The 26,761-nt window shown below is 42.9% G+C and overlaps 1 protein-coding gene and 1 pseudogene across 2 annotated transcripts; both read right to left on the bottom strand.

Annotated features, from left to right (window-relative positions):
• Positions 1-3,704: 3,704 nt before the first annotated feature.
• Positions 3,705-6,600, bottom strand: LOC133900317 (probable serine/threonine-protein kinase PBL7; annotated as a pseudogene).
• Positions 6,601-11,427: 4,827 nt separating this feature from the next.
• LOC133900426 (E3 SUMO-protein ligase SIZ2-like) lies at positions 11,428-20,597 on the bottom strand. Of its 2 annotated transcripts, XM_062341569.1 has the most exons (17): positions 20,410-20,597; positions 19,757-19,837; positions 19,459-19,507; positions 19,295-19,373; positions 19,028-19,187; positions 18,538-18,671; positions 18,119-18,187; positions 16,916-17,003; positions 16,565-16,640; positions 15,855-15,928; positions 15,592-15,699; positions 14,805-14,963; positions 14,313-14,417; positions 14,152-14,232; positions 12,980-14,060; positions 12,590-12,689; positions 11,428-12,472 (listed from the first exon to the last, which is right to left on the bottom strand). In XM_062341569.1, exons 1-17 carry the CDS (start codon positions 20,452-20,454, stop codon positions 12,466-12,468), a joined length of 2,496 nt encoding a protein of 831 aa, XP_062197553.1. In that variant the 5' UTR covers positions 20,455-20,597; the 3' UTR covers positions 11,428-12,465. The 2 variants fall into 2 exon arrangements, with proteins under 2 accessions (XP_062197553.1, XP_062197552.1); XM_062341568.1 differs by having other exon boundaries at positions 11,429-12,689.
• Between the last annotated feature and the right edge of the window lie 6,164 nt (positions 20,598-26,761).

Raw genomic sequence — 26,761 nt, 5'->3', positions numbered from 1 at the left:
GTACATCAAGGTTCGGTTGATATGATCTTTTGTGTATACTCGAGAGTCAACATGTCCTGCTAGAAACTGCTATTGATTTTGGTTTGAAAAGAGTTTCCGAGTCGTAGCCGTTTGTACATAAACCTAACGGGTCACACACCAAAAGATCACAGCTACATAAGGTATTCGGCTCATCCATCCCATATACAGATATGTGGTAAGTACGGAGAAGTGCTAAAGCCAACTGCAATAATGGACGATGTTTAATCGATTCAAACGGGCCTATAGCATCCGAGACTCCCTTCTCGAGCCATCCCTATTGCCCGCCCGAATCTTGGCTCATCCTCACTAACTTACACCATCCTCCATCATCATTATCTTTGTGATATAAGGGAAGCCCTAAGCTTGTGAACGATGGTCGAATCACCACTCGACTTCTACCGATGACTTAAGCCATGCTAAGCATAATGCATTCTTTTTAAGTTAAATAATTATGTGACATGAACAACCCAGGTTACAAAAGATCAAGTGATAAACAATGTCAAGGGAGGGTAATGTAATAAATAGGATCTAACCCAAAACCCAACATAAGACTCATTGACATGCAAATATACATAAAGCATAACTTATCAATTGACACAATATATGATCCAAAGTAATGGGATGAAAATGTTTAAATGCTTGCCTTGTTGATCAGCTTCACAAGCAAGGAAAACAACTTCCAGATCGCCCTCGATCACGCCCGCATCACCCTCCAGTCCTTCGTTCACTAACGAAGATCGCATGCAATGATGAGCATGAAAGAGATGCAATGAAAATGCTACAAAATTTAATGAGGATGTTGTACTGGGTAATGAACATAATTCAGCAAGAAACACTTGAATTTAAATACGTAAGCTCACGGTAAAAAGGATTTATTTAACGTCTATCAAAAATGATCTTAATTAATCTAGCTATCAAGACTAAATGAGCTTCAACAATTTAAATAGTACTATCATACCAAAGTATATTTTTCCTAGATAGCACTGATCATGATATGAATTTTTCAAATGGTTCCATAATTTTAGGACATAACATTAGTTAACTGTGATTTAATTAAATATCAGAAAGTATTTATTGAGTTCCAATATTTTTAAAATTTAGTTCATACTCATATGAAGCTAACGCAATTAGTTTCATGATTTTTGGACTTCGTATGAATTAACTATGAAATATACAAGCTACGAGGACAAAAAGAAAAGGTCTGATGAACAGTAAAATCTGGACTCTCCGGGTTCCGGAGTCTCCAGGTGAAACTCTGGGTTGGGTTCCACGGGTATTTTTGGTTAAAATCACCCGGAACCTCCGGGTTTACCCGGACAGTCCGTGTTCTGACAGCAGAACGCGAGTTTTTCGACGATTCTTCAACCGATTCAACTTGCATGTAGAAATCTAAGCCACCTAAACATATAAAGGCACTAAAACATTAGTTCTACACCTAATTTACTCACTCTACACATTCAAATCATTAGTTCAACTCCATCTAATCATTTCTTCTAACTTTAATGCCTCAAGAACACATGGTTGCGTCACCATTCTTCGATTGTAGCTCCAAATTCGAAATCCACCATTCCAAAACATGCATTTTCAGCAAGAAAACCCCAGAGACTTACCCAAGGTGATTTGTCAAGGTTTGTGGTCATCGGGTGGGGGAAGAATCAATGGGAAAAACTCGGAGAAGAGATGAACAAGTTGCTGAAATTTTCACAAAATGAGAGGTGACGAATTTGAATTTGAAAACCTTCAAATCCTTATGCATGTGAGAATTTCTTGGGTGGATGTGAAGCTAGAGAGGTGGGGAATGCAAAGAGACAACATGCACACCTTGATTCTTGCTATTGAGGGCAGATTTGGGTGGAAATGAGAGAGTGTTTGAGAGAGGAAGGGGGAGAAAGAGCTCCTGCTCTTGGCTGAGAGAGAGAGAGAGAGAGAGGGGGGGGGGGTGAGTGAGTGAGGTGTGAGAGGGAGTGGGGCTGTTGTTGCTGTGGTGGCCGGCCAAGTGAGAGAGGGAGGGTGAGGGTGGTGGGGCTAGCTAAGCGGGTCCTACTCGCAAGAGAGAGGGGCTTTTCAGCTGCAAGGAAAAATCCTAAGGACATATGCGTGGCGATTCCCTTTTAAATGGATCCACCCACCGCATTAAAACAAGACTTAACTAAACGAACACGCTAACATCAGGTTTTTTTTTTAAATACGAACAAGTAATAAACCACCGTATGAAATTCAATAAATTCATAGTGCTTAAAACATAAACATGATGTTTATGATGCTAATAACATATGTATGCTTAATGACATGATTAAAGAAATTTAGGACGTGACATCATGGTCGAAGTCGTGGTCGCGGTTGAGTCGCAGGACAGCACGTCAGTAAAACTGGCATAACTCTCTCATATGATATCCGTTTTAGGCAATCTTGGATATTATGGAAAGCTTACGATGAGCCATTTCCAATGGATATGAGTTTAATCAAATATTTCTTATAGTTTAGTCAAAGAAATAAGGTGTTGCGCCACCGTTTTGGACCTAGTTGGACCTTGTAATCGTGCCGAGGTCGGAGTCCAGGTTGTGTACGCCTCTTTGCACGGCTGCACAACCCTAAGTCGACCTCTTCACGCCCCCTACATATGCACAGTAGCCTTCATAGTTTAAGCTTAGATTTTGCTTAGATTATTCTGTTTTATACAGTTTCACCACTTGTTTGGTTTGTGGAACTCCAACTCGAGTATTTCATTGGTAATTAGTAATATTCAGATTACATCTATCTGTTCTTGCTTATATTCTCGATTCGCTTGCAGGAAAAGCCTTCTTGACGAGGTCAACCGCGCCTTTGGCACGGTTGATAACTATGGAGTAGTGGTGTAGTGGTTGCGAGGGTTCTCAATCTATTCTGTTCGGAGCCTTTGGATCATCAACGTTGAAACTCCACCAATAAACTTATCATATTACCTTCGGAAGATCGGGCAAACACGTATCATTGCTGCTGACTTCTAACTCTACCAACCAAGTGTAAATAAAATACTTCACAGACCAATATCATGTTCAATGCGGGACTTGGAGAAATGAACTACTTAGAGCTAGATTTAAATAAATTCATGTTCCTTGTGAAGGAATCATTCAAAGTAGGCTCTCATATAAATTTCCCATGATCAGGATGCAGGTAGCATGTTAGAGTCTCGTCGGTGTAGAAGCGTAGCATGTTGCTGCCGCCGCAGCCGGAGAAGGCCCCTCCTCCGCCGGACACGGTGGTGTGGCGGCAACGCATGAATCAAGACCCCTCCTCCTTCCTAGCTTCTTCTTCACGAAACTCTCCACTGCTCCGATCTCTCCTTCCCGATCGTCCCTAACAGTGAGGGAGAGGTTGATGCAACACTTAAAGCGTTGAGGTGTAGCCGTGATCGCCATTGGCGGCGCATTCGCTCCGCTACGGCGGCCCTCATGATCGGGTGTGGATTGTGTATATGTGTGTTGGGGAGAGGGCTCCTCTTTATCTTTATATGCATGCGTAGAACGAGACCGAAACCATTGTCTGTTTGTTGCGTAACTGATCATAGCGCTAGATGGCCCACGCCCCCATATCTCTCCACACCGAGATCAACTCCAACACCCACCAGTCAGTCATTTTCAGCAGCAAGAAGAGTGGGTGGCGAGGAAGGAGAAGGCCATGACGGAGCGCAGGGCGTGGTGGTCTTACAGGCGCACGCCCGCCACGGCCAGCGCATGCTTCAGTTCCGCCGCCGCAGGTCCCTGCATCGCCATCACCAACCGAGGGTCCACAAGCTCATGGCCGAACCTCTTGGGGTCACCGAACATTGGCGCCGCCCTTGCCACGAGGCTCTGCTCACCATCTGGCCGGCTGGTGTCGCCGGCCCGTGATGAGCTCCAGCAGTAGCACCCCGAAGCTGTACACGTCCGACTTGGCATGGAGCTGGCCCGTCCGCAGGTACTTCGGCGCGGAGTACCCGTACGTGCCCATCACCCGCGACAACGATGAGGACGAGTCAGTGCGCGGGGCGGGGAGGAGCCTGGCGAGGCCAAAGTGGGAGAGCCTGGGGTTGTAGTCGCGATCGAGGAGGATGTTGGAGGACTTGAGGTCGCGGTAGATGACATCCCTGTCGTGCAGGTACTCGAGGCCCCGCGCGGCGCCGTGCGTGATCTTCATCCTCGTGCGCCACGATAGAGGAGCTTTCTTATTCTTCATCTGCTGGTCGTCATCCTCCTGTCGATCGCTGGCACAGCAGAAGGCGGTCCTCGAGGGAGCCGAGCGGCGCGCATGAGCGGGTAGACGAGCGGGCGCTGGTCGCTGTCGGCGCAGTAGCCGACGAGGTTGGGGTGGTGCAGGAGGCTGAGCATGAGCACCTCCACGACGAACTCACGTGTCGCTCCTGTCCAGCTGCTTGACGGCCACCTCCTACAGGATGGGTTGGAGGCGGACCTTGTAGACACGGCCGAAGAAGCCACCCTCGCCGAGGAGGTTGTGTCCTGGCTGAAGTTGCCCGTGGCGGCGTCCAGGCCGTGGAAGGAAAAGGCCGGCGCCGAGACAACGGTGTGGTTGCTGTAGTGATATGAATGAGGCTCGGGCGAGGAGAAGGAGGAGGCGTCATCATCCTCGTGAGCTTGTGTATCATCGTCGTCGTGGTCACGTTGTTGAGCGTAGACGATAGTGGAGGCGCAGCGGATGATGCAAGCGGTGAAGCTCTTGGTCCTCCTGCCTCTGTTGCTGTTGCTGCTGCTGCCGCCCTTTCTGTGGATCGCGTCGTGAGGGAGGCCACGAAGCCAAGCCACCTCAACATCGTCGTTCTTAACAATTGATGGATCACCTTGCCTTGCCTGCCGGGAAGGAGGAAGAGAGACGATCAAGAAAACGGGAGGTGGCTGGCCGGTTAAATGAGTCAAACCCAACAAGCTAGGATGAACGATGGAGGGAAACGAATGAAGAATGGAAGAAGAAAGTGAGACGTCGTAGATGTAGAGGGGCTTTTTCAAGGAACGACAAACAAACCATCCATCAAGTTAGTTTGTTAGCTAGGCTAATTATACTGCATACACTACTACATAACTATATATCAGTATCAGTTGAAAAACGGTTTCACTGCCGGTTTTTCCAACCGGCACTCTTTACTTGACACTGATAGTCGGTGACTATTAGTGTCAAGTCTGAAACCATTATTGAAAGTTTTTTTCAATGCCAGTTCATGCCTCCAATCGGCACAGATATGTGTTTTCAAGCCCAAAAAATAAACGAGCTGGCTCAAAGGAACCAGCTCTGCTGCCGCCACCACCGTCGTCCTCCTACCGCCACCACCACCGTCGTGCTCAAATCGATTCATCTCATCCATACAAACATATCTCACAATCAAATCGAATCATCTCACATAGTCTCTCGAACTCAACCTCTAACATAATCAAGTACCTTAGTTCTACAAGACGTACGCTAATCGGCAAGAACTCAACAACCTCTAACGAATCTGCAAGAACATCAACCAAGTCATAGCCCCTACGGCTGGTTGTACAGCACACCCAACGGTGGCACCGTCCTCTAGACGACGGTCAGCCGCGCGGCTCCCCCTGACTGCACCACCCAGATCTGGTGGTTCCACTGGCAAAGGGTGTCGACGAGCTACACGGACATGTAGATCCAGCCATTAGCCGGCAGCGGTGATGCAGATTGTCCTTCGGTGGCACCCGCCGACCGGTGATGCCCTTAAGGGACGGTGCTCCTTCAGGGCATGAGGCCAGTGGTGCCTACAGCGCTTCCCCCGGTGTTGCCTCCACTGGCCGATCGCACTTCTCCAAGGTGGACGACATCATCTGTAAAACTAAGGAGGCTGGAGGAGTGAAGGCCAAAGGGGAGGCTGGTGGAGGCAGGAGGGGAGGAGGCCGGGCGAGAGACTGGATGATAAGGACACGCCTGAGTCGTGACTGCGCTGAGCGGACGCCGACGTGAGCTAAAAATCCATTCCATAAAAATTTTGGGTCCAATCGTAGTATTAGCGCCGACTCATAATACGAACTGGTACTAATACTAGTTATCAATGCCAGTTTTTATCTGAATGGATGACTTAATGTTTGGTATTGTTACCAACCGGTACTGATACCCTATCAGTGTTGGTTTTGACTAAACCGGCACTGATGAGACGACACTTATGACTAGTTCTGTAATAGTGATAGATGCATACTGGAAAACAGCTACACTCATTCTACCGCAATCTCTTCTATTCTAAGTTGCATGCAATGCAAGTGCAACAGATCAGGTACAACACCAGACCGTTGGTCTGTTGCCTTCTTTTTTTAGTTTCTGTTTATGCTACTTATGTATATTGGCTTCTACACAACACATACATATACACGCATTGATCAAAGGTATGTGTCAGTTGTTCAAGGTGATATCACTGGCTCACGTTTGGATCCTTCCCAACTGCATTGTTTCAAATGCCTAGGGGTGGGACACCTTGTTAGGGATTGTCTAGGGGATGTGAGGTGCCAAAGCCGCTTCAACTATGGCCACACTATTAAAAGTTGTCTCAATAGAAAGCACAACAGAAGGTTTAGATCAAACCTCAGGGAGCTTTATTGAGCCAGCCATGCCCCCTGATATGATAATGCAAAAATGGATCAAGAACATAGCAAGTAATACCGCCCTTCAATTCTCTTGCTTTAGGCCTGAAAAACAACTCCAATGAAGCTTCCCAATTCAGCTCAAATTTATTTCAAACAAGAGATCATGGGGTAATTCTTTTAGCTTTCTTCTCACTGGCAGCTTGGCAACCAAGGAATCAATGAAGAAAATTCAGATTTACAACAATATACTGAGGAGTCCACTTGAATGCAACCCTCTTGCTATTGTACCATTTAAGCCCACTATTCCCTCAGTGAACAATCAAATCCTAGCAGCACAACGAGCATCTAACTCAAAGACCGATACAGTGGACTCAACTTTTGGTAATGCATTTTCAACTTTCAATCTTTGAAAAATGCAGTGCAGCTATGGTAGACAATGAATATACAGTTAACCTTGGGATGACCCTGACCAGCACGCAACAGCAACTAATTCCTCATCTCATCATTAGGGCAGCAAGCACAACAACCTAATGCAAGCCTGAATATTGCACAAAGCAGGAATGCGGTCACATCTAAGCATAGAATTGAAATGATTGAGGAAAACCTTGCAACAAAACAAGGGAAAACACCAAGACCCAACCAACCTAGAAGCAAATATGAGATAAAGGCAAATACGGTAATCAAGAAAACCTATAGCAGGAAGAATAGGAAGAAAAATCTGATCCTGGAAGAAACTTGCAAGGCTCAGATAGGCAGCAACGATAACTCTGCAACTGGCAGCAGAACCAGAACCACAAGCCACACACCTCTAACAGATAGCAACCTGAGAAGGAGCAATAGAATCGAAACAAGAAACAAGGGACATAGGCAGGATCTCAGCACTAGAGAAGTCCCAAGAAAAAAGAGTAGCGCTCGCCCAAGAAGGATGGTGCAGGCTATCACAACTGTGGGCAATGCTCCTAACCCTTCTTTTTCAGAATTCCCTGGTCCCTTTAGATTCCCAAGTCTATATGACATTGAGAATGCCACTGAACCATATCTTGAAATCCCGATCAAAACTCTGCGGAAAGTGGCAGTGGAGAGGTGCCAACTCACTCTTGAAGAGGTGTCGGAGGAGTTGCTGTTGGAGATAAGGGCGCAGGCAGGGGCGGAACCAGCCCAGAGCTAAACCCCAGGCTGGCCCATTCAAATTTGGGCTAAATCTTTAAAAATACTACTGTTTCTACAGTAAATAAGGGGTGATTTAGGCCCATGACCCAGGCTGAAGCCCAGGTTGCCATGGGCCTGGGTCCGCCCCTGGGCGCAGGGCCTTGAAGCTCCAGAGGAAGACAACAACTATTAGCCCTAGCTTACTAGTTTCTCAATGAGTAACAACAACAAAAGAAACTGGAATGTACTCAATTGGAACATAAGAGGCCTAAATTCAGATGACAAGTGGAGAGCAGTAAAAGGGAAAAATGAAGAAAGTTCATGTGCAATCTTTTGCATCCAGGAGACAAAGAAAGAACATATTGACAATTCTTTCATCAAGAAAATTGCCCCCAAGAGTCTCAACAAATTTACCTATGCAACTTCAAATGGAGCTTTAGGCGGCATTTTAGTTGGATAGAACAGTTCAATCTTCACTGGAACAGTCTTGCTTGTCTCTAGCTTTGCCACCACTATCAAATTCACATCTACCGACAATGTAGAAGAAGGGATGAGTTTGTAAACTGGCTCAATAGCCTAAACATAGAAGAAGAAGAAAATTGGATGATTATTGGAGATTTTAACTTCTATAGGTCTCTTAGTGACAGAAATAAACTAGGGGGCAACATGAATGATGTCTTGATCTTCAATGAAATCATTAGTAATCTTGGCCTTTTGGAAATCCCTCTCAAAGGAAGGCAATTCACTTGGAGCAACATGCAAGAATACCCTCTCCTAGAACAATTAGACTAGTGCTTCATCTCAACGAACTGAATCATATCCTACCCAAACACACTCCTACTGCCCATGGCCAGACCCACTTCAAATCATATACCTTGTATGGTGCAAATTGGGACCAAGATACCAAAGGCTCAAATTTTCAGATTTGAGAATTTATGGATTGATCAACCTGGCTTTCTTGATATTTTTCAAAATGTATGGAGCAATGAAGTAGGGGCAAATTGTAGTGCAACAAGGATCTCAGCAAAATTCAAACTGTTGAGAAGAGCTTTGAAGAGATGGAGTAAATCTCTCTCACAACTCAACAAGACCATCACTATGTGCAATGACACTCTAGCAGTTCTAGATAAGCTTGAAGAGCAAAGAGGACTATTTATTTGAGAAAATAACTTCAGAAACATCCTCAAGAAGCACATTCTAAACCAAAGATGGCCAAATGAGCGGCCTGGCCCGGCACGGCACGGGCCCATTGAGGCACGGCCCATTTAGGCACGGCCCGTTTAGGCCCGTTAGCTAAACAGGACGTGTTGTGCCAGCCCGCGGCACGAAAGGCCCGATGATTTTTTTTTTGGCCCATCAGCCCGCGGAAAATTGGAAGAAATCTCAAAAACTTGCTTTCAATCGGAATTGAACACCCGACCTTTTACTTGGGAGTCAAACACACTACCATTGCACCACATATCCTATATGGTATTAGATCTAAACAAATTATATAAAATACTACAAAAATATAAACAGTTAAATGGACCGTGCCGTGCCGGCCCGTCGTGCCGCGGCTTCGGCCCAGGCATGGCACAAGTCGTCATGCCATGCCGGCCCGGCCCGTTAGCCATCGTGTCGTGCTGTGCCTGGGCCGTGCCAACAGTGTCATGCCTCGGGCCGGCCCATGTTGCACTACCCATTTAAACATCTTTATTCTAAACCTCCTCAAGTGCAAAAATGAATACTAGAAGAAAAGGTATATTGTTAGATGGGTCAAATTTGGAGATGATGACACGAAATTCTTCAATGCTACAGCAGCTGAAAGATATAGGATCAATACTATCACTTCTCTAGAAACAAATGATGGAAGAGTAATTACAGATCATACTGAAAAAGTAGCAATTCTTCTAGAAGCCTGCAAGGAAAGAATGGGGAAAATCGAGGATCCTACAATGCACTTTAATCCAGGTGACTTGATTCAACCACATTACAATCTAGAATGGCTAACTGAGCCATTCACAAAAGAAGAAATTAGCAATGTGGTCAAGAAGATGCCAACTGATAAATCACCTGGACTTGGTGGGTTTAATGGCATGTTTCTGAAAAAATGCTGGAACATCATTAAAGATGACTTCTATGAACTATGTAATGATTTCTATGGTGGAACCCTAAACCTGTAGGCAGTTAACAGCTTCCTATAACCTCAATACCCAAAATCAACAACCCTACTGGAATAAATGATTTTAGACCCATCTCCCTGCTCAACTCAGTTCTCAACTGCTCACAAAGTTGTTAGCAAATAGGTTGTGGGCAGTCATTCTATCCATCATCCACAAGAACCAGTACGGATTTATCAAAAGTAGGACAATCTAGAATTGTTTGGCTTGGGCATACAAGTTCCTTCATCAGTGCCACCACTCAAAGAAACCGATGGTAATCTTGAAATTGGACTTTGAAAAGGCCTTCGACACAGTTGAACACAATGTCATCCTCAACATGCTCAAACAGTTGGGTTTCAACGACAAGTGGATCATGGAAACTATCTTGTCTTTAGGGACATCATCAATCCTGCTCAATGGTGTCCCTGTTAAGTCATTTCATTGCAAGAGAGAAGTCGGGCAAGGTGATCCACTCTCACCTCTCCTCTTTGTCATTGCAGCAGAGCTACTCCAATATATCATTAATAGGGCTCACAGTCAGGGGCTGAATGGCCTTCCTCTCAGCAACACTAGTGAAAATGACTATCCAATTGTTCAATATGCAGATGACATCATTCTCATCATGAAAGTTTCCCAAAAAGATCTCTTCTGTAAGGTCTCCTGCGGACTTTCAGTCTATCCACTGGTCTCAAGGTTAACTATGAAAAATCTTGCTTGGTCCCCATCAATGTTCCAAAGACTAGGATCAAGCACCTTGTTGGGAGTTTTTGGCTGCAAGATTAGAACCCTACATTTCACTTACCTTGGCCTCCCTCTCAGCACAACAAAGCTAAGAGTTGAAGACCATGCCCCTCTGGTAGGCAGGATGGAAAGTAGACTGTCAGCAGTAGCATCTTTCCTTGCTACCTCAGGAAGATTAACACTTGTCAACTCACTTTATCCTCACTCCCAACCTACACAATGTGCACTCTTTTGCTCCCAACAACAGTCATTGAAAACATAGATAGAGCAAGAAGGAACTAGCTGTGGAGAGGTAGTGATGCAAATGCAAAAGGGAAACCCCTTGTTGCTTGGAAAAAAGTCTGCAGACCTAAGTCCAAAGGTGGCCTGGGTGTTGTAGATTTGAAATCTCAAAATGAAGCTCTTCTCATGGAACACCTGCACAAATTCTATAATAAGATGGACCTTCCTTGGGCCAACTTAATTTGGAACACGTATTATGCTGATGGTCAGATTCCACATGCAACATCAAACAAAGGCTCCTTTTGGTGAAGAGACATAATAAAATTCAGACCACTACAGAGGCATTGCCTCGTGCCAAGTGGGAGATGGCACTATAGTCCCTGCTTTGGAATGATGTTTGAGATGGCAGCTACTTATGGCTTCAACTTCCTAGGCTATTCTTATTTGCAAGGAATGAGAACATCTCAGTAGCAGAATTCTTGCAAGACACATCTGCACAAAGACACTTTCACATTCCTCTCTCAAAAGAGGTTTTCCAAGAACTGCACATCCTATAGAGGAAAATTGAAGAAACACAAGCACAAGAAAGACAACAAGATCATGGGTGTACTGTTGGGGATCAATAACTTATTCATCAAGGAAATTCTACTCTATTTCTTTCAAGTCAATTACACGGCCAACCCCATTCAGTTGGATTTAGAAATCAAATTGCTCTAAAAAATTGAAGGTCTTTACATAGCTTATCTTTATGGACAGACTAAACTCTAGAAATATGTTAAGAAAAAGAAGCTATCATATTGGAGGTAACAACTATATTTGTGTCCTTTGCAACACGGACACTGAGGAAACAACCTTTCATCTCTTCTTTGAATGTTCCTTTAGCACCACATGTTGGAACACTATTGGAACCAGCTCGGACCAAGACTTGTCGTTCTTTCTAATGCTTCAGAAAGCCAATCTTGAGTTGCAACAGCCTTATTTCATGGAGATCTTTATCATTGTTGCTTGGCGCATCAGACCCAACACTACAAGGATGGAAGACTGGTTTCATAGATGAATTAACACTTTAGTCCAACAGATTCAAGGAGTCCTTAATCGCATTAGTCCACCCATGGATCAAATCTCCCACTTCTAGAGAGTTGATCCCATGGAGTCCTTCCCTTTTCTTCTTTCTTGCTTTAAGTGGAGTTGTAGCCCTGCTCCTCCATCTGTACAGCCTGCTCGATCTCTATATTTAAATATATATACACTACAGTAGAGTTTTCCCCTACTGTTTTCCCTAAAAAAAACAAGGGAAACCCTGGACATTCTCCATTTCTCTATCAAGCCCAAGGGAGGACAAGAAAACCAGGAAATTCTCTTTAATTAATGAATGGAAAACGCATATTTACGTCAACTGTTGTCACTTCAGTTCCTGACATGCTACAAAAATTCTCTACACTATTGAGCTTCTATATATTGTTCTTGTCGCTAAATTCTAGCACCTACCTAACCCATAACCTCCAAGGCCAATGAGAGGGGGCAAAAAAACAACCTGCTTCTCGCTGCCTGGCAGCTCGCAAACCTATTCTGTTACATGGCACTCCATTCATCCTCCAACATCAAGTCCTTTCTCCAAGTCAGACAGGATGTGCCGATCACTCCCGGACCACAAAGAAAACTCAAGTGATCATTCCACAGAGACCGGTTCAAATTGTACACTGGGGATCAGCCAACGAGAGGTAGATATGCTAATCAGAATCCGAGTCAATAGTTAGTACCAATCTTGGTCGAACCGAACGCTGCTGCTGCGGCGGTGAGAAAGGACCACAGCATATCTCTCCAGTCAGGTCATCTTCATTCGTGCTGGCGAGGACTGAAGCTGCACAGGGAATTGAATGTTAAATATTTCAGTGAAAATGTAGAGGCATAGTTATCAACTAAATTGATGTCTGACTTCAGAGTATCCAAAGCTGTAGCTTCTGTACTGATGTGTTGAGATTCGAATAGACAGCTGTATCAAAAACAACGGGCAGTGGCAAAGCAGTGATAAAATTGTAGCAACAGTACTGCAATTATGATAATCTAGGAGAGGGTATCTAAAAGGACTGATAATGGACAGAGAATTACAATAAATTGCATAAATCGAAAGGAGCTAGGCTTCAGTCATACCATCTAAATCTGTTATTCCATCTCCAGAGTTCCTCCTTTTCTTTTCACCATTAATTAAACTTTCATCGATGCCACTGAGGCTCAGAGATGTCCGGTTGTCAGAATGGCCATCATGACATGTTTGAGTATGATCGCACAGGTTAGCCGAACTAACATCACCATCTCTTTCACTTGACGTACAAGCTTGCAGTGCGCCATCACGCCCATCTTCCAGCGGGTTTGCTGCTGCTGCTTGTACCCCCAAATTACCCCCAGAAACTGGCTCAAGCTTAGATTGATAATTGGCAGGGTAGTTTTGTGCTTCACCTAGATTATCTGTCACCTGTATGCTGGGATCAAACATTTGGTAAGTACGATCATCCTGAGGACTCAGAGGACACTCCCAAAATGACAGTCCCAGATCACCAAAACCTTCACTTAGTGCAAGACATGAGGTTTCATTGGAGAATCCACCATGTTGTTCGCCACACACTCCTGAAGTTTCAGGTGGTTTGGGTGGAAATGGATTCCCAGTGTCAGGTACTGAGCCACAATTCACAGCACTAGGAGATAACACCGTGACAATATCATCATCTGAGTCACTCAGAACTAATATATCCTGCTCTCTTGGTTCTGGAGGAACATGTTCATCCGTGGGAGAAGAATCAAGATCATGGACATGGCTCATAGGATAATCATTTCCTCCTGGTTCTGAATTATAAGTTTCATCTTCTGTGTCCGCATCATCAATATTACTTGAGAGAGTGGTGCAGTTTTTGTTTTCAAAGTGTCTTGCATGATCATTATCAGAAGATGGAACCAAGTCAGTATTCCCTCTCTTACTAATTTCCCACTGGCCGTTGCTGTTTTTTCTAATTCCCAACTTAAGACGACAACCCAGCTCTTCAGACAACGGTTCTTCTTTAATCTCTTGCTTTACAATATCCATGTTGGGTTTGGCTCTCGTATCTGTGGTCACACAGAGAGTACCATCTGGTAAATGCCACTGTGCAAGGTCTTTCAGTTCAGCTCCGCCCCTAACCTTCCAGGAACCATCAGGCTTGACATCAATTTCAGATGTATCTTCTCCGTAGCTTTGGATCTGGATCACCAAAATGCAACAAATCAGCAATGATGCTCACTGGAATAATGTAGATACAAAAACATGTACTTCCTTTTCACCATAAACTCACCAAAGAAGTGATGCGATTAAAATAAGGATCAATTATTATGTTCTCCAGAGAGTAATTCTTCAGGCAAATTGGGCATTGCCACTGCAAACAAGGAAACAGAGGTTGATTTAGATAAAAGAACAAGAGACAAACTTAAATTAATATGGTAAAAATAATTGAACCTTCCGGGAACGTTGATTAATTTCAATAAAAGCTTCCAGATCAAAACAACCCATGTGAGCACAAGGCTTGAACCTACCAGCTATCCGGATCCTTGAAGCAGTCATCTGTCAAGTGATAAAATAATTTAAGACATGCTTTACAAAACATGACATAAAAGGACATAATGTGTGACTTTCTGTTAAGGACTGCAAAGCATACTATTCATCAAACGTTTATTGACAAAATGATGGTTACAGAAGAGCATATGGGTTAAAAAAATATATAATAACATATATGGTGATTCTAGGACAAGGAACTCTAAGCCCTGAGCGTCATCGCCTCATCGGCATACGGCTGCGACACAGAGAATAACTTCAGATGGCAAACAATAATAATCCAACGGAATTTTAGTTCAGACAATATTTCAATGGACATTTTCTCGTATTTAATTAATAGACATTGATCAGAGCAATTAGCCATTTATAAGTAATTCACTAAGCCAGAGTGCTTACAGGGCATCGAAGATTTATGGGGACCGAATCAGCCACAACTTCAATATCACTATCACTGTCTGCATTATTTGCCTCAGTTCCACCAACACAGCGACGCACACGAGCAAGAGCATCATCAAACTTCTCACCATCTTGTTCCTTCGGCACCAAATTTAGGACCTGCCCACTATCAAAGTTTAAGAACTTGAAACAATAAAACAGGACTCCCAATTCAGATGTTCAGCAATTTCCAGGTATCAGCTTGTTGGCAGTAACTGCTAAGAGAACCAGCCAGTTAATGGTGTTTTACTGGAAAGTCTTGGAAGAAATTACTCTTTGAATAGTTTTTTTTTTTTCACAGGAACCAGAAATCATGTCAATGAACTAACAGGGATTTGGAATACTATTATGACATAAATTATATGTTTCACACGGAATCTTTCAGCACGTAAAATAGCTATTCTCCTGAGGCCTTATAATGGAATTCACTTGGGAGATAACCAAGAGTCTACACATGGTAAGCATAAACGGTAAAGGAAAAAAAAAAAGAACAGCAGGCAAAACATCTCAGTATTTGTGGTAGATAAAGGAGGATAAAGCTTCTAATATTGAAAAGCACTGGACATGCCCAAGAACAATACAAAATATCTAAAAGTGCCTGCCAATCCCTTTTCCAAAAGGGAAGAACGCATGAACCATGGCTGATTCAAATATCCTTGCTCTGTAAAATATGTGTTTCTTGAGAGTATTGTGCTTAACAATGAAAACGTGGAAATGATTTCTGACACTATATACAAAAACTTCCCACCTGTTCTAGAGATCTCCTCTTAGCAATTCTGATACCCAAACAGAAAGTACGAGAGTCATTTCTCGATAGAGCAATCTTGTTAGGTCCCTCTCTCAGGTAATCTGTTAACTGTGTACATAGAAATGTTTTGGATCAAAAAGGAGATACACAATAAAAAAATGTAACTGATGAACACAGGAAGGTAATGTACCAAAAAAAGAGAAAAATAACTTAAGAAGCAAACAATTAACAGAATTGCAAGCTTCAAGACAAAAGATACTTACTACTGGACCATCATCTCTACCATTGGCCCCTAACTGATGTGTGGGTTTCCTGTTGATAACCCTAACATGATTACCTGAGAAAGAAAGAATTGCCAACATGAATAGTTCAGATCTAGTATGATTGAACTTACTGTCAAATATTAAAGGCCAGATGCCAGTCTAAATCATAGCTACAGCTAGAAGGATGTAAAATACTATATTGCTAAACAGCAGATAAGATGCACATGTAAGCACAAGCCATAATGCAAAGACTGACATGCATGCACAAATCAGCAAAAAAAAGGCCAAAAGAAAAAAAAAAGAGAAAAGCAACACTGGCAATGCAACAAAAGATGAGTGGAAGATGACAAGTGGTTTTCACTGTGCCTGTTCCTTGGACATGGGCACAGGTGTTGGAATCTGACTCAGACTCGGGTGTTCCACTTGACATAAAAAATTGATATGGTAAATAGCACTTGGGTTTCCAACAAGAGTGTCGGAATCCGACACGAGTATCGAGTGTCCGACTCTGCAAACAAAAAAGGGACTACATATGAACTTTTTTGAACAAAGAGGAAAATTTAAAGATGTATCTTCCTTATACAAATTGTGAAGTGACTTGTAACGAACCAAATTGGTGGGACTTAAGTTTTTTTAACTCAATAAACAATTTGCAGCAAAATCCTATCAGAGAATATGAATCATTACACATAATAAGCCAATGCATATACCATTAATTTGCATATCAGAGTGTAAAGGCCAGTGCATCCTAAACGAGACTCTGTCATTCAGAAGGATACACCAAACCTGCATAAAAATAACCGATGCAAAGGAAACTCAAGTCAAAAAATGGATACTGACAGGTTGAACGTAGTTGCTGCAAAGGAAACACAAGGTAGAAAATCAATACAGACAGGTAGGATAATCATATCTAATGCGGTGTAACTCAAACAGTACTCAGACGCAGAAACCAAAACTTACTTGAGAGACATATCTTTGTAACTGAAAAATGTTGATTATTCAATGAAGATCCTAAACAAAACTAACAGTTCAAGGAAAATGAAAAAAGAAATGGACTTAACCTGAAGATCATATTCAGCTTTCTGCAGTATTTCTCTATTAGCTCTTGATAGCGGAAAGCCTCTCGCGGTATACTGTACAGTATATGACCTGGAAATAAGCAAGAATCACAAACAAAGCTATTCATATTGCAGAAATATCATAGTTTAGTTAACTTGTATAATGAAATGAAGCAATTTGTCCAGCCATTTTTTTACTCAAGACTCATGATATCAACATGGTCATCCAACGTACAATCACCTCATGTTTACTTTGTACAAATAACACAAGGAATAATGACGAGTGAAGAAACCATGTAAGCTACAGCAGCAACACAAGATGCAGAGCAAGCTGTTCATTCTTAATGTCATCACGCAAACAAAAGTAAAGCTCAAATGAATGTGTCCGTGCATTTGGGTCCTGCTAATTGAGGAAAGAGTGCTCAGTTCAAAGAATAATATCATCATACAAACAAAAGGTAAAGCAAACAACTACAGATAAAATCTGATGATGAATCAACAAAATTATTTTCTCAAAATATCAAATAATTTTCTTGATGTTGCCATCCTAGGTCCTGACTAGAATATGGATATCCATTTCTAAAATTCTAAAAGAATTATGTTACAGTTATAGCGTAAATGTTCAGTCATGATAAGACTACCCCTTTTCCAAATTATATCGAAGTAATTTTATAAAAAGGAAGTTATTTTACGTATAGTTATAAAATAGGCAACATGGTGGTCTAGCAGAGATGTTAGCAACCAGAAAAGTATTTAAAGGTAATTCAGAGAACATAAGAAAGAAGTGCTTTGTGACATCCTTACTATTGAAAAGTCAGTGTATCGTATCTGACCCAATATTCAAATGTAAACTTTGCCTATTGATAAACAACAGTGATGAAGGGAATGATGTGTAGGCCGCATACTGGAATGTCATTGCACTAGTGCAGATGTTATAGATCAATTTTGACCTTGCTGCCAGCAGAACTAAGTCACTATGTTTCCCTTAATAACCTTCCAACAAATATGGAGTAATGGAATCAAAGCAATACATTTTGACAATCTGTCAGATAAGACAACAAAGTTTCTAATTGTCCATTACTTCATCCAAATTCATCGGGAATATTAGATCAATCCTTCTAGTACAGTCAAACAAATTAATAAAAAAAAATTACGCACAAAACATTAAATAAGTGCGCTTTGGTGATGAAACATTAGATAACTCACCCGTCTGCCGCTATGCTCGAGGGGGCTATTAAAATAGGGAGTAATGGATGGTTAACGGTGACCCAAAAACTGCAGGTTACAGAAGGGAACTATGTCAGAAATAATAGATCAGATAATATGAAGACTGAAATATATAGGACTGAGTAAATAATGTTCTCAGCCTAAAAAAGTAGAAGAGCAAAAAGGTGAAACGGGAAGGAACAAAAAAGATACAGATTGATCAGGTTTTAAGTTGCTGGGCAAAGAGATTTTCATGAATGATTGATGCCACAGAACAACTAAAGTATCAGATGTTTGAACATGAATGACCAACACATACTAATGGCATAGGGTCACAAAATAAAAGCAAGTGATCACAGGGCGACTGAGTGACTTGGTCTCATTGAGTTCAGGACAATATCAAAGTTTAAAGAACTTACGGATCAGCCCTGCTAATTCGGCACATCTCACAATAAAAGCAGGGAGGTAATTCAGGAGAAATACTGTCTGCAGGCTTCTCAGGTATAACAACACAAGCAACATGCTGCCATACATTGCACTGTGGATCAACACACTACAAGGAGCAAATAAATGATCCAGAACTAAGCAAATAATCTTATTAAGTACAAAATTAAAGAATGATGCAAAGTTTTCAAACAAAAGCATGCAAATGCTACATTTCATAACAAAATAAAAAAACCATGGCCGAAACCAAGGCTCTAGGCTTCCGGTATAAAACACAAAGAGTGGTGTAGACCAGTAGATAATTTGTCATTCAGAATATAAACAATAAGCTGCTTTGGTGATTCAGAATGAGATTTTTACAATCGCTTGTATCAACAAAAAGATTGGGAAATCTTATTGGCTTGGCTGCGAGTCATAAATGAATGACAAACAGTTAGAAAGTCATACTTACAATGAGAACTGTACCTTAATCATAGAATCTTTGGGCATGAAGTTACCACAAGGGCAACGGACCTTGACATCCAACTCAGCAGAATTATCTGATTTCTTTTTAGGCTTAGCACTGTATCCCGACTCAATATGGCTTCTTGAGGCTGCAACAGTATTTGTAGGATCTTGCATTTTTCTTGAAATGGAAAGCAAAAGCCGACAGTTTGCCAAAGTTTTGTAAGACCCAATCAGGTAATCTACAGTTCTACAGACATCTCAATGTGAAACAAAATGTGAACTCACCTAAAAGTGTCCTCAACTATTTTCACCACTGTTTCTCTTCCAACTACCTTTTTATTTGGTAAATCATTCATTTTGGAGACTACAAGAACAAAAATGAAATCACTTCTGAAAAAAAAAAAGTAGAGCAAAAAGATAAGTTTTGGAGAAAGGGCAATCGAATGTACCTCGATCTTGCTGATCGAACAATACTGCTATAACTTTGTCCACTAGTTCCTGTAAACCAAACCGGAAACACCAAAACCACCTGGTTCATAAGTAACCATTTCCACAAAAAAAGATTAATAATAAAACTACAAGGCACTGAGAAGTTGGTGAATTTCAGCATATCTTCATGCTCTTGAGATGGAGGCTTTGGAAAATCCAGACAATTCCCACGTTTTACCACAATAAGAGGCAGGATGAAATCATATACTGGATGTCGATTGTGTGAAGTGTAGAAATACAAACTTGCAGTGGACAAACCTGCTTCTTTCCTTGCTTTGGAAGTCCAAGCTGATGCAGGACATCCTTTAGCTCCTTTATTCTGAAGTGGTTCAATTTGTACTGAAACAGAGCATGAGTAACAGCAAATGTCAGTAGAGCATGCTAATTCAAAACCACAATTGAGCACACCAGCATCAACATTGATACTCACAAAACCAATCACATAATCAATTAATGAAAACAACCTATAGTGATGTAATGGAGGCACTGGAGCCTATCGGAATAGCAATATGGACCTAGCGCGCAGTTCTTTGAAAGGAAATAAAGCGTGCCAAGTAATTGTCCTAGTCTACCTTTACTCCGGTAACAGAAGAGGTTCTCCAGCTCACCATTGTTGGTAAATCAAGGTAGTGCGAAGGTAAAGAAAGGGGCGAATTTTGGGAATTGGCATGGTCAATCGACAGTTTTGCTGACCCTAATCATCTACATTACTGGTTCTGAAAGGAAGCAATTAACCTCCGAGGATAGGAATGCAATCGAACCGAATCAGCGCACGAGAAGCATTATTACGTTATGGAAGGGGATCAATCAAGGGCTTTCGAAAGAGCCCCATGAGAGACCAGCCAGGCATCCACTCCCAGCGCACGGAAGCATACGCACATACATACAAAGGTTGAAGAAGATGGAAAGACCTTGCAAGAGGCGAGCACCGGATCGTCTGCGGGCTCGGGCACCATGTTGGTAAGGTCTTCCTCGGAGTCCGACGAGCGGCGGAGTGGAGGAGTAGGAGGGGCGCCTAGGGTTCGAGAAGGTTCGAGAAGACAAGAATGGCGACCACGGGGGAGGGGAGGAGTTGTGTGCGGCGGCCGGGGGCCGGGGAGGCGAGGGCAACAGAGGTAGATGGAGAGGCAAACGGGGATCTGAAGCTGACACGTGTACCCTGGAGGGGCTAGCACGGATCTCAAAGACCGCCGGCTCCGCTAGTTAGTCAACTTCTTTCTCACCGATTCACGGATAGCAAAGCTATAATTTTTTTTTCTCGAATATGCAGTATAATTGCGCATTATTGATTAATAAGTAAAATTTAAGTTTTATATGACACATAGTGTGAAACACTCATGCTACACCGCTAGCCTGATTAACCAGACTATGACAATCCTCTTAACAGAAATTAAAGGAACTACTCACAAGATGAGCTACCTAACTTCCACACTCCAGCCATGATCCAGAGATCCACCTCCTACTGCAGCACCTAAAGGAAGTGTGGGATTATAGCCCATCTGCGGTTAAAAATCCATGCATTGCGCTCCTTCTAGAGTTGCCAGACGATGTGCATGAGGCACGTTGACTTGGCATTGTAGGAACCGTCAGTCGTCCAACGTCGGATAAAGCAAACCATATCTTGCTGCAGGTGCACCTCCTCCAGGCGATCCCATAGATGTACATACTCCATGAGGGCTTGAACAGACAAGGCACTAGATATGTCCCGCACCCATTGCCTGTGTCCTAGAGCTTGATCAACTGTCCTCGTGGTGGCGATCTATTCGTCGTCCAAACATTTGTCGGCCTAGAATAGCACATGTTCCCCGTTCCCAAGAACGATCCTGACGGAAGCCTGTAACAATGCATGAACCTCTAGCTCCACCTTGATTTGCAGGGCGTACCAAGCCTGATTTTGATCCATCTTTTATAGCCAAAGCCATCTAAGTCGCAGCGCCATGCCTATGAGTTTTAGATCTATGACTGCCAAGCCTCCATAGATTATCGGACGACAAAAAGTGGACCACACAACCATGCGTTTCCCAGGCACTCATGAATCATGGTTTTCCTAGAGAAATCTCCTCCCGATGGCGCCGATTTGTTCCATGACCCAAGGGGGTAGTTTGTTTGCCATTAGTGCATAAATCGAGATAGCGGACATCACCATTTGACGAGGATCAATTGCCCACATTTGGCCATGAGCGAACCCTGCCACTGTAATAATTTCATCGCCACCTTCTCCACCTATGGTTGCAGGGCAAACTTAAGTATCACCTTCGTCGATAGTCGTAACCCAAGGTACTTGATTGGAAATTGCGTAATTGGGTAGGGCAAAATGTCTTGACCCCCAGCAGGGCATTGTCATCACAAAGGATTGGCATGATGAAGCATTTATCCAGGTTGGTGTGCAACCCAAACACTTCTTCGAAGATGTGAAGGAAACACATGATCACACCAGCCTCCTGGGTGGTTGGAGCAACGAACAATATAACATCATCCATATAGAGACTACATTGATGTTTGATTGCCACATGCCCAATCAATTGAAGCAATCCTGAGGTGCTGGCTCTCATGAAAAGCTGATTGAGAAAATCTATAGCAATGATGAACAACATGGGCAATAAGGGGTGAGTCCCCTTGGCGCACGCCATGCTTATGATCGATCAGCGCACTAAGACACCCATTGAACATCACCCTAGTTAACACTGTGGAGAGTATCGTGGCAATCCAAGTACACTAGCTATGCCCAAATCCTAGCGCATGGAATATCTCAAGAAAGAAAGGCCAAGAGACAGTGTCAAATGCCTTCAAAATATCCATCTTTAGGAGGATTTTGGGGATTTTCTTCTGCATGAACAACATCGCCGAATGCTACACGTATCTAAAATTATCCATGATTGACCTCTCTTTGATGAATGCACTCTGATTTACATCCACCAGTTCAGTTAGGTGCAGGGCCAACCAATCTGCCAACACCTTGGATACCAGCTTAGGGAAGTTATGGATCAAGCTAATTGGGCGATAATCCTTAGCCTTCTTGGCATCAGGTTTCTTGGGCAGCAGGATAAGCAGCGTGATATTGAGGCACTTTAAATGACATCACAGTGAAGAATGTGCTAACTACACGTAGGACATCCGCCTTGATTATTGGTCATGTTGTCTGATAGAATGCGCCAGTAAACCCATCGGGCCCTGACGCCTTGTCTAGTGGCAACTTCCTAATTACCTTCCACACCTCAACCTTAGTAAATGATGCATAAAGGAGACACAGCTCATGCGGGAGAATGCCTGGCACTGAGAGATTGACCGTATGTGCTCGTTCATCCTCTTGTCTGAGCAGAGAATTGAAATAGGAATTGAGGGTTTATGCCTTGTCTTCATGGCCGGAGACAACACCGTCTTGAGCATGCAAGCTCACAATGTGATTCTTGTGCCGCATGGAGCTCGCCTGCATGTGGAAAAAGTGTGTGTTGGCATCGCCCTCCCACAGCCGAGTAATGCACGCATGCCATCTAGCAATGGTGCGCTCGAGCGAAGCCAACCCCAAACATTTGTATTTGGATTCCTTATGCAACACCGCCTCTTGCATTGATAGTTGCCTTCTGCCGTATGTCTGATCCAACTTGTAAACAACCTCCCTAGCGATCAACAATAGCATCTTGACTTGAACAAATCTTTTAGCTAGCTAGCTTTGCAACTCCCAAGCCATGTTACGAATCAGGTTGTCTAGCTTTTTGTACGGATCTCGAATGTTCGTTGGGCAATTTCATCTCCAACCGACTATGTCTAAGAATCCATCAAATTTCAGCATGCTATAGTGAACATGGGCCTATTAGGGCATCTATGTGATTTTGGTGATTAATGGCAACATAGTCAATGAGACTAACATGTTTGTCAAGTATATACTTTAGTAGGTCTCATAGATATAATACATGAAGAATCCACCATAGTTGGGATAAGATTTGATTGAATAGGAGAAGTCCCAAAGAAATTGCACGCTCCGGATGGTCCGGCGCAGAGGAATTTGTACACGCCGGAGTATTTCAGCTCATGGCAACAATACACATTGGAAGGTCCAGCGCATGAAGATAGTTCACGCTGGAGCATTTCTAGAAGAAAAAGAAGATCGAAGATCCTACACGCCATATAGTCCGACGCTCTGAATTATACACGTCGTTTGGTTGCACCGGAGCATTTCTAGCAAAGAAGGTTTCAGTGGCGCGGTCTGACTCAAGTATACATGTCGGATGGTCTGGTGATGAAGTTGAAGGCAACGTCGGAATATCTGATGTTCATAATGGATTTGAGTGAGGTTCCAACGGCTAGTTCGTAGAGAATATACACACCGGATGGTCCAGTGAGTAAAATCTGTTTACACCGGATCATCCGGTGTATACAGAAAAATTGAGCTATAGGGGCAATGACTAGTCTACGAGGTTAAGGCTATAAATACCCCTCCACTCGATCATTTGAATGTGCTGGAGTCCAGAGAAGCTCATATACACTTGTGAAGACATCTAAACCACCAAAGTGCTAAAAGTGATCATCCAAGGCAATTAGCACATAGATTAGAGAATGATTAGTGTCAATAAGCCTAGAGAGAGTTGTTGTTAGGTGTTGCTACCTAGAGAGTGGATCAAGGAGTGATCCTAGAGTGTACCAAGTGGTACGTCAGTATCTTAGAACCTTGGTGACTCGTTGGCACCAGGAGCCTTGGTAGCTCATGCTTGTTGACCCTTCGACTTTGTGTGGAGCAACGGTAAGAAGCTTGTCCAGGAACGCAAAGACCCTTGTCTTGGCAACTCAAACACCAAAGTGAAGATGGCAACAAATGACCAGAAGAGAGGAGCCACGAGAAAAGGGGGACAAAGTGAAAGTAAGTTTCCTTGCAATTGGTATCTTTAGTTGTTCTTACCATGCATCCAGACAAAGTGGTAAGGCATTGTGCTTTTTACAAAAAAAAATTGCTATATTTGTGCCATTTATATTTGATATCATTTATTTGCCACTTGTTTTAGTTGTGTTGTCACCAATCACAAAAAAAAAGATTATAGCGAATATGGCCCTATTAGAGTATGTATGTGATTTTGGTGATTAATGACAATATAGTCAATGTGACTAACATGTTTGTCAAGTATATGCGCTAATAGGTCTCATAGATGCAATACATGAAGAAGTCACCATAGCCGAGATAAAGTTTGATTGAATTGGAGAAGTCCTAGAGAAATTACACACGCCGAATGGTCCAACACAGGAGGAGTTTGTACACGCCGGAGCATTTCAGCTCATGGCAACAGTACACACCGGAAGGCCCGACGCATGAAGATAGTGCACGCTGGAGCATTTTCAGAAGAATAAGATCAAAGATGCTACACGCTGGATGGTCCAACGGTCTGAGTTATACATGCCAGAGGGTTGCACCGGAGCATTTCTAGCAGAGAATGTTTCGGTGGCTCAGCCTGGTTCAAGTATACACACCGGATGGTCCGGCGATGGAGTTGAAGGCAACACTAGAATAGTCGGTGTTCAGGATGGATTTGAGTGGGGTTCCAATGGCTAGTTCGTAGAGGATGTACACACCAGATGGTCTGGTGAGTACAATTTATTTACACCAGATCATCCGGCGTATATATAAAAATTAAACCATTGGGGCAACTGCTAGTCCGTGGGGTTGAGACTATAAATACCCTTCCACTTGGTCATTTGAATGTGTTGGAGTCTAGAGAAGCTCATATAGACTTGTGAAGACATCCAAACCACAAAAGTACTAAAAGTGATCATCCAAGGCAATTAGCACATAGATTAGAGAGTAATTAGTGTCAATAGGCCTAGAGAGAGTTATTGTTAGGTGTTGCTGCCTAGAGAGTGGATTAAGGAGTGATCCTAGAGTGTACCAAGTGGTACACCGGCACCTTAGAGTCTGGGTGACTCATCGGCACCGTGAGCCTTGGTAGCTCATGCTTATTGACCCTCTGACTTGGTGTGGAGCAGCGACAAGAAGCTTGTATGGGGACGTGGAGACTCTCATGTTGGTGACTCAAGCTCTGAAGTGAAGACGACAATAAATAAATCGAAGAGATGCTAGTGATGAGACATTGTCTTGGTGGCTCAAGAGCTATGATCGGGAGCATATTTTTGGTGGAGCTCTAACGTGGTTTAGGGGTGACATTCATGTCACTGATACCACAGGATAAAAATCCCTTGTGCCTAGTTTGCGCTCTCTACCTTATTTACATTTCCGCATTTACATACTTACAATTTACCTTCCTAGAGTAGGTTGCAAACCTTTTGAACGGTAGAGTAGACACACTAGATAATCCTAGAGCGCATTTAGATAGAAATTGATATAGGCTTATCTTGTGAGGTTGTTGGAGTTGAATAGTTTTAAGTGTCCTAATTCACCTCCTCCCTCTCTTAGGACGTCACCGATCCTTACTCATGCACATTTCGAAGTGAAACACAACTTTTTGTGAAGGATCATAGACCCTCAGTGGGAAAGCTAGATCCACACACTATGAAGTGCATCTTTGTAGGGTATTCTTCATGACAGTAAGGCTACAAATGTTGGAGTCTCAGTGAACGGCGTATGTTCATAAGCATGGATACGACATTTTGGCAATCAATGCCCTTCTATGGAGAAAAGATTAATCTGAGTTTTATGTTTGAATCTAATTATAGTGGATCAGATGAGGTTAGTCGACAAAGGGAGAACAATGGTGTGGTAAGTAATCCAATTGAGCAAAACATAAGGAGAATGAAGCGGTAATTTGTGACTCAACTCCTCAACTAAGAATAGAGGCAGTGACCGGTGACTTGAATCCAACTCGTTGCCATAAGGATAACTTAGCAGTTGTTGACTTGTGATACAAGGATCCATTAAAAGTGTATACAAGGAGGAAGTCTATATCTCAAGCAGAGGCTCCAGCAATAATTTCATCATCAACTCCTGAACATTATTCACCTGCTCCACCAAGGATTGTTAATGTGTCATCCACATCTAACTTTGCTTGACCCTTGCATCAATTGGACATCAAGACTGCTTTCTTGCATGGAGATCTTTAGGATGTGTATATGGAGACTCCACTCGTGTTTTCTAATCCTGAAATAGCTGGGAAGGTATGCAAATTGAACAAGTCCTTGTATGAGCTCAAACAGCCTCCACGAGCATGGTTTGACCAATTCAAACGTGCACTATGTGGCATGGGCTATAAACAATGCAATGTGGACCATACTATGTTCTATCAATATTCGGGGCGTAAGATCAAAGTTTTGGCTATGTATGTG

Source organism: Phragmites australis, chromosome 19, assembly GCF_958298935.1.
Source record: "Phragmites australis chromosome 19, lpPhrAust1.1, whole genome shotgun sequence".
In the NCBI taxonomy this organism is placed as follows: domain Eukaryota; kingdom Viridiplantae; phylum Streptophyta; class Magnoliopsida; order Poales; family Poaceae; genus Phragmites; species Phragmites australis.
The sequence above is the reverse complement of the archived record's forward strand: the minus strand, read 5'-3'. Positions and strand labels throughout refer to the sequence as shown.

Excerpts from the sequence above, each read along its gene's own strand:
- LOC133900426 (XM_062341568.1), bottom strand. The coding sequence starts at position 20,454 with ATGGTGCCCGAGCCCGCAGACGATCCGGTGCTCGCCTCTTGCAAG. Across the intron at positions 19,838-20,409 it reads CGGTGCTCGCCTCTTGCAAG|TACAAATTGAACCACTTCAG; the intron begins GTCTTTCCATCT and ends GCTCTGTTTCAG. Across the intron at positions 18,188-18,537 it reads CGAATTAGCAGGGCTGATCC|TTTTTGGGTCACCGTTAACC; the intron begins GTAAGTTCTTTA and ends TGTAACCTGCAG.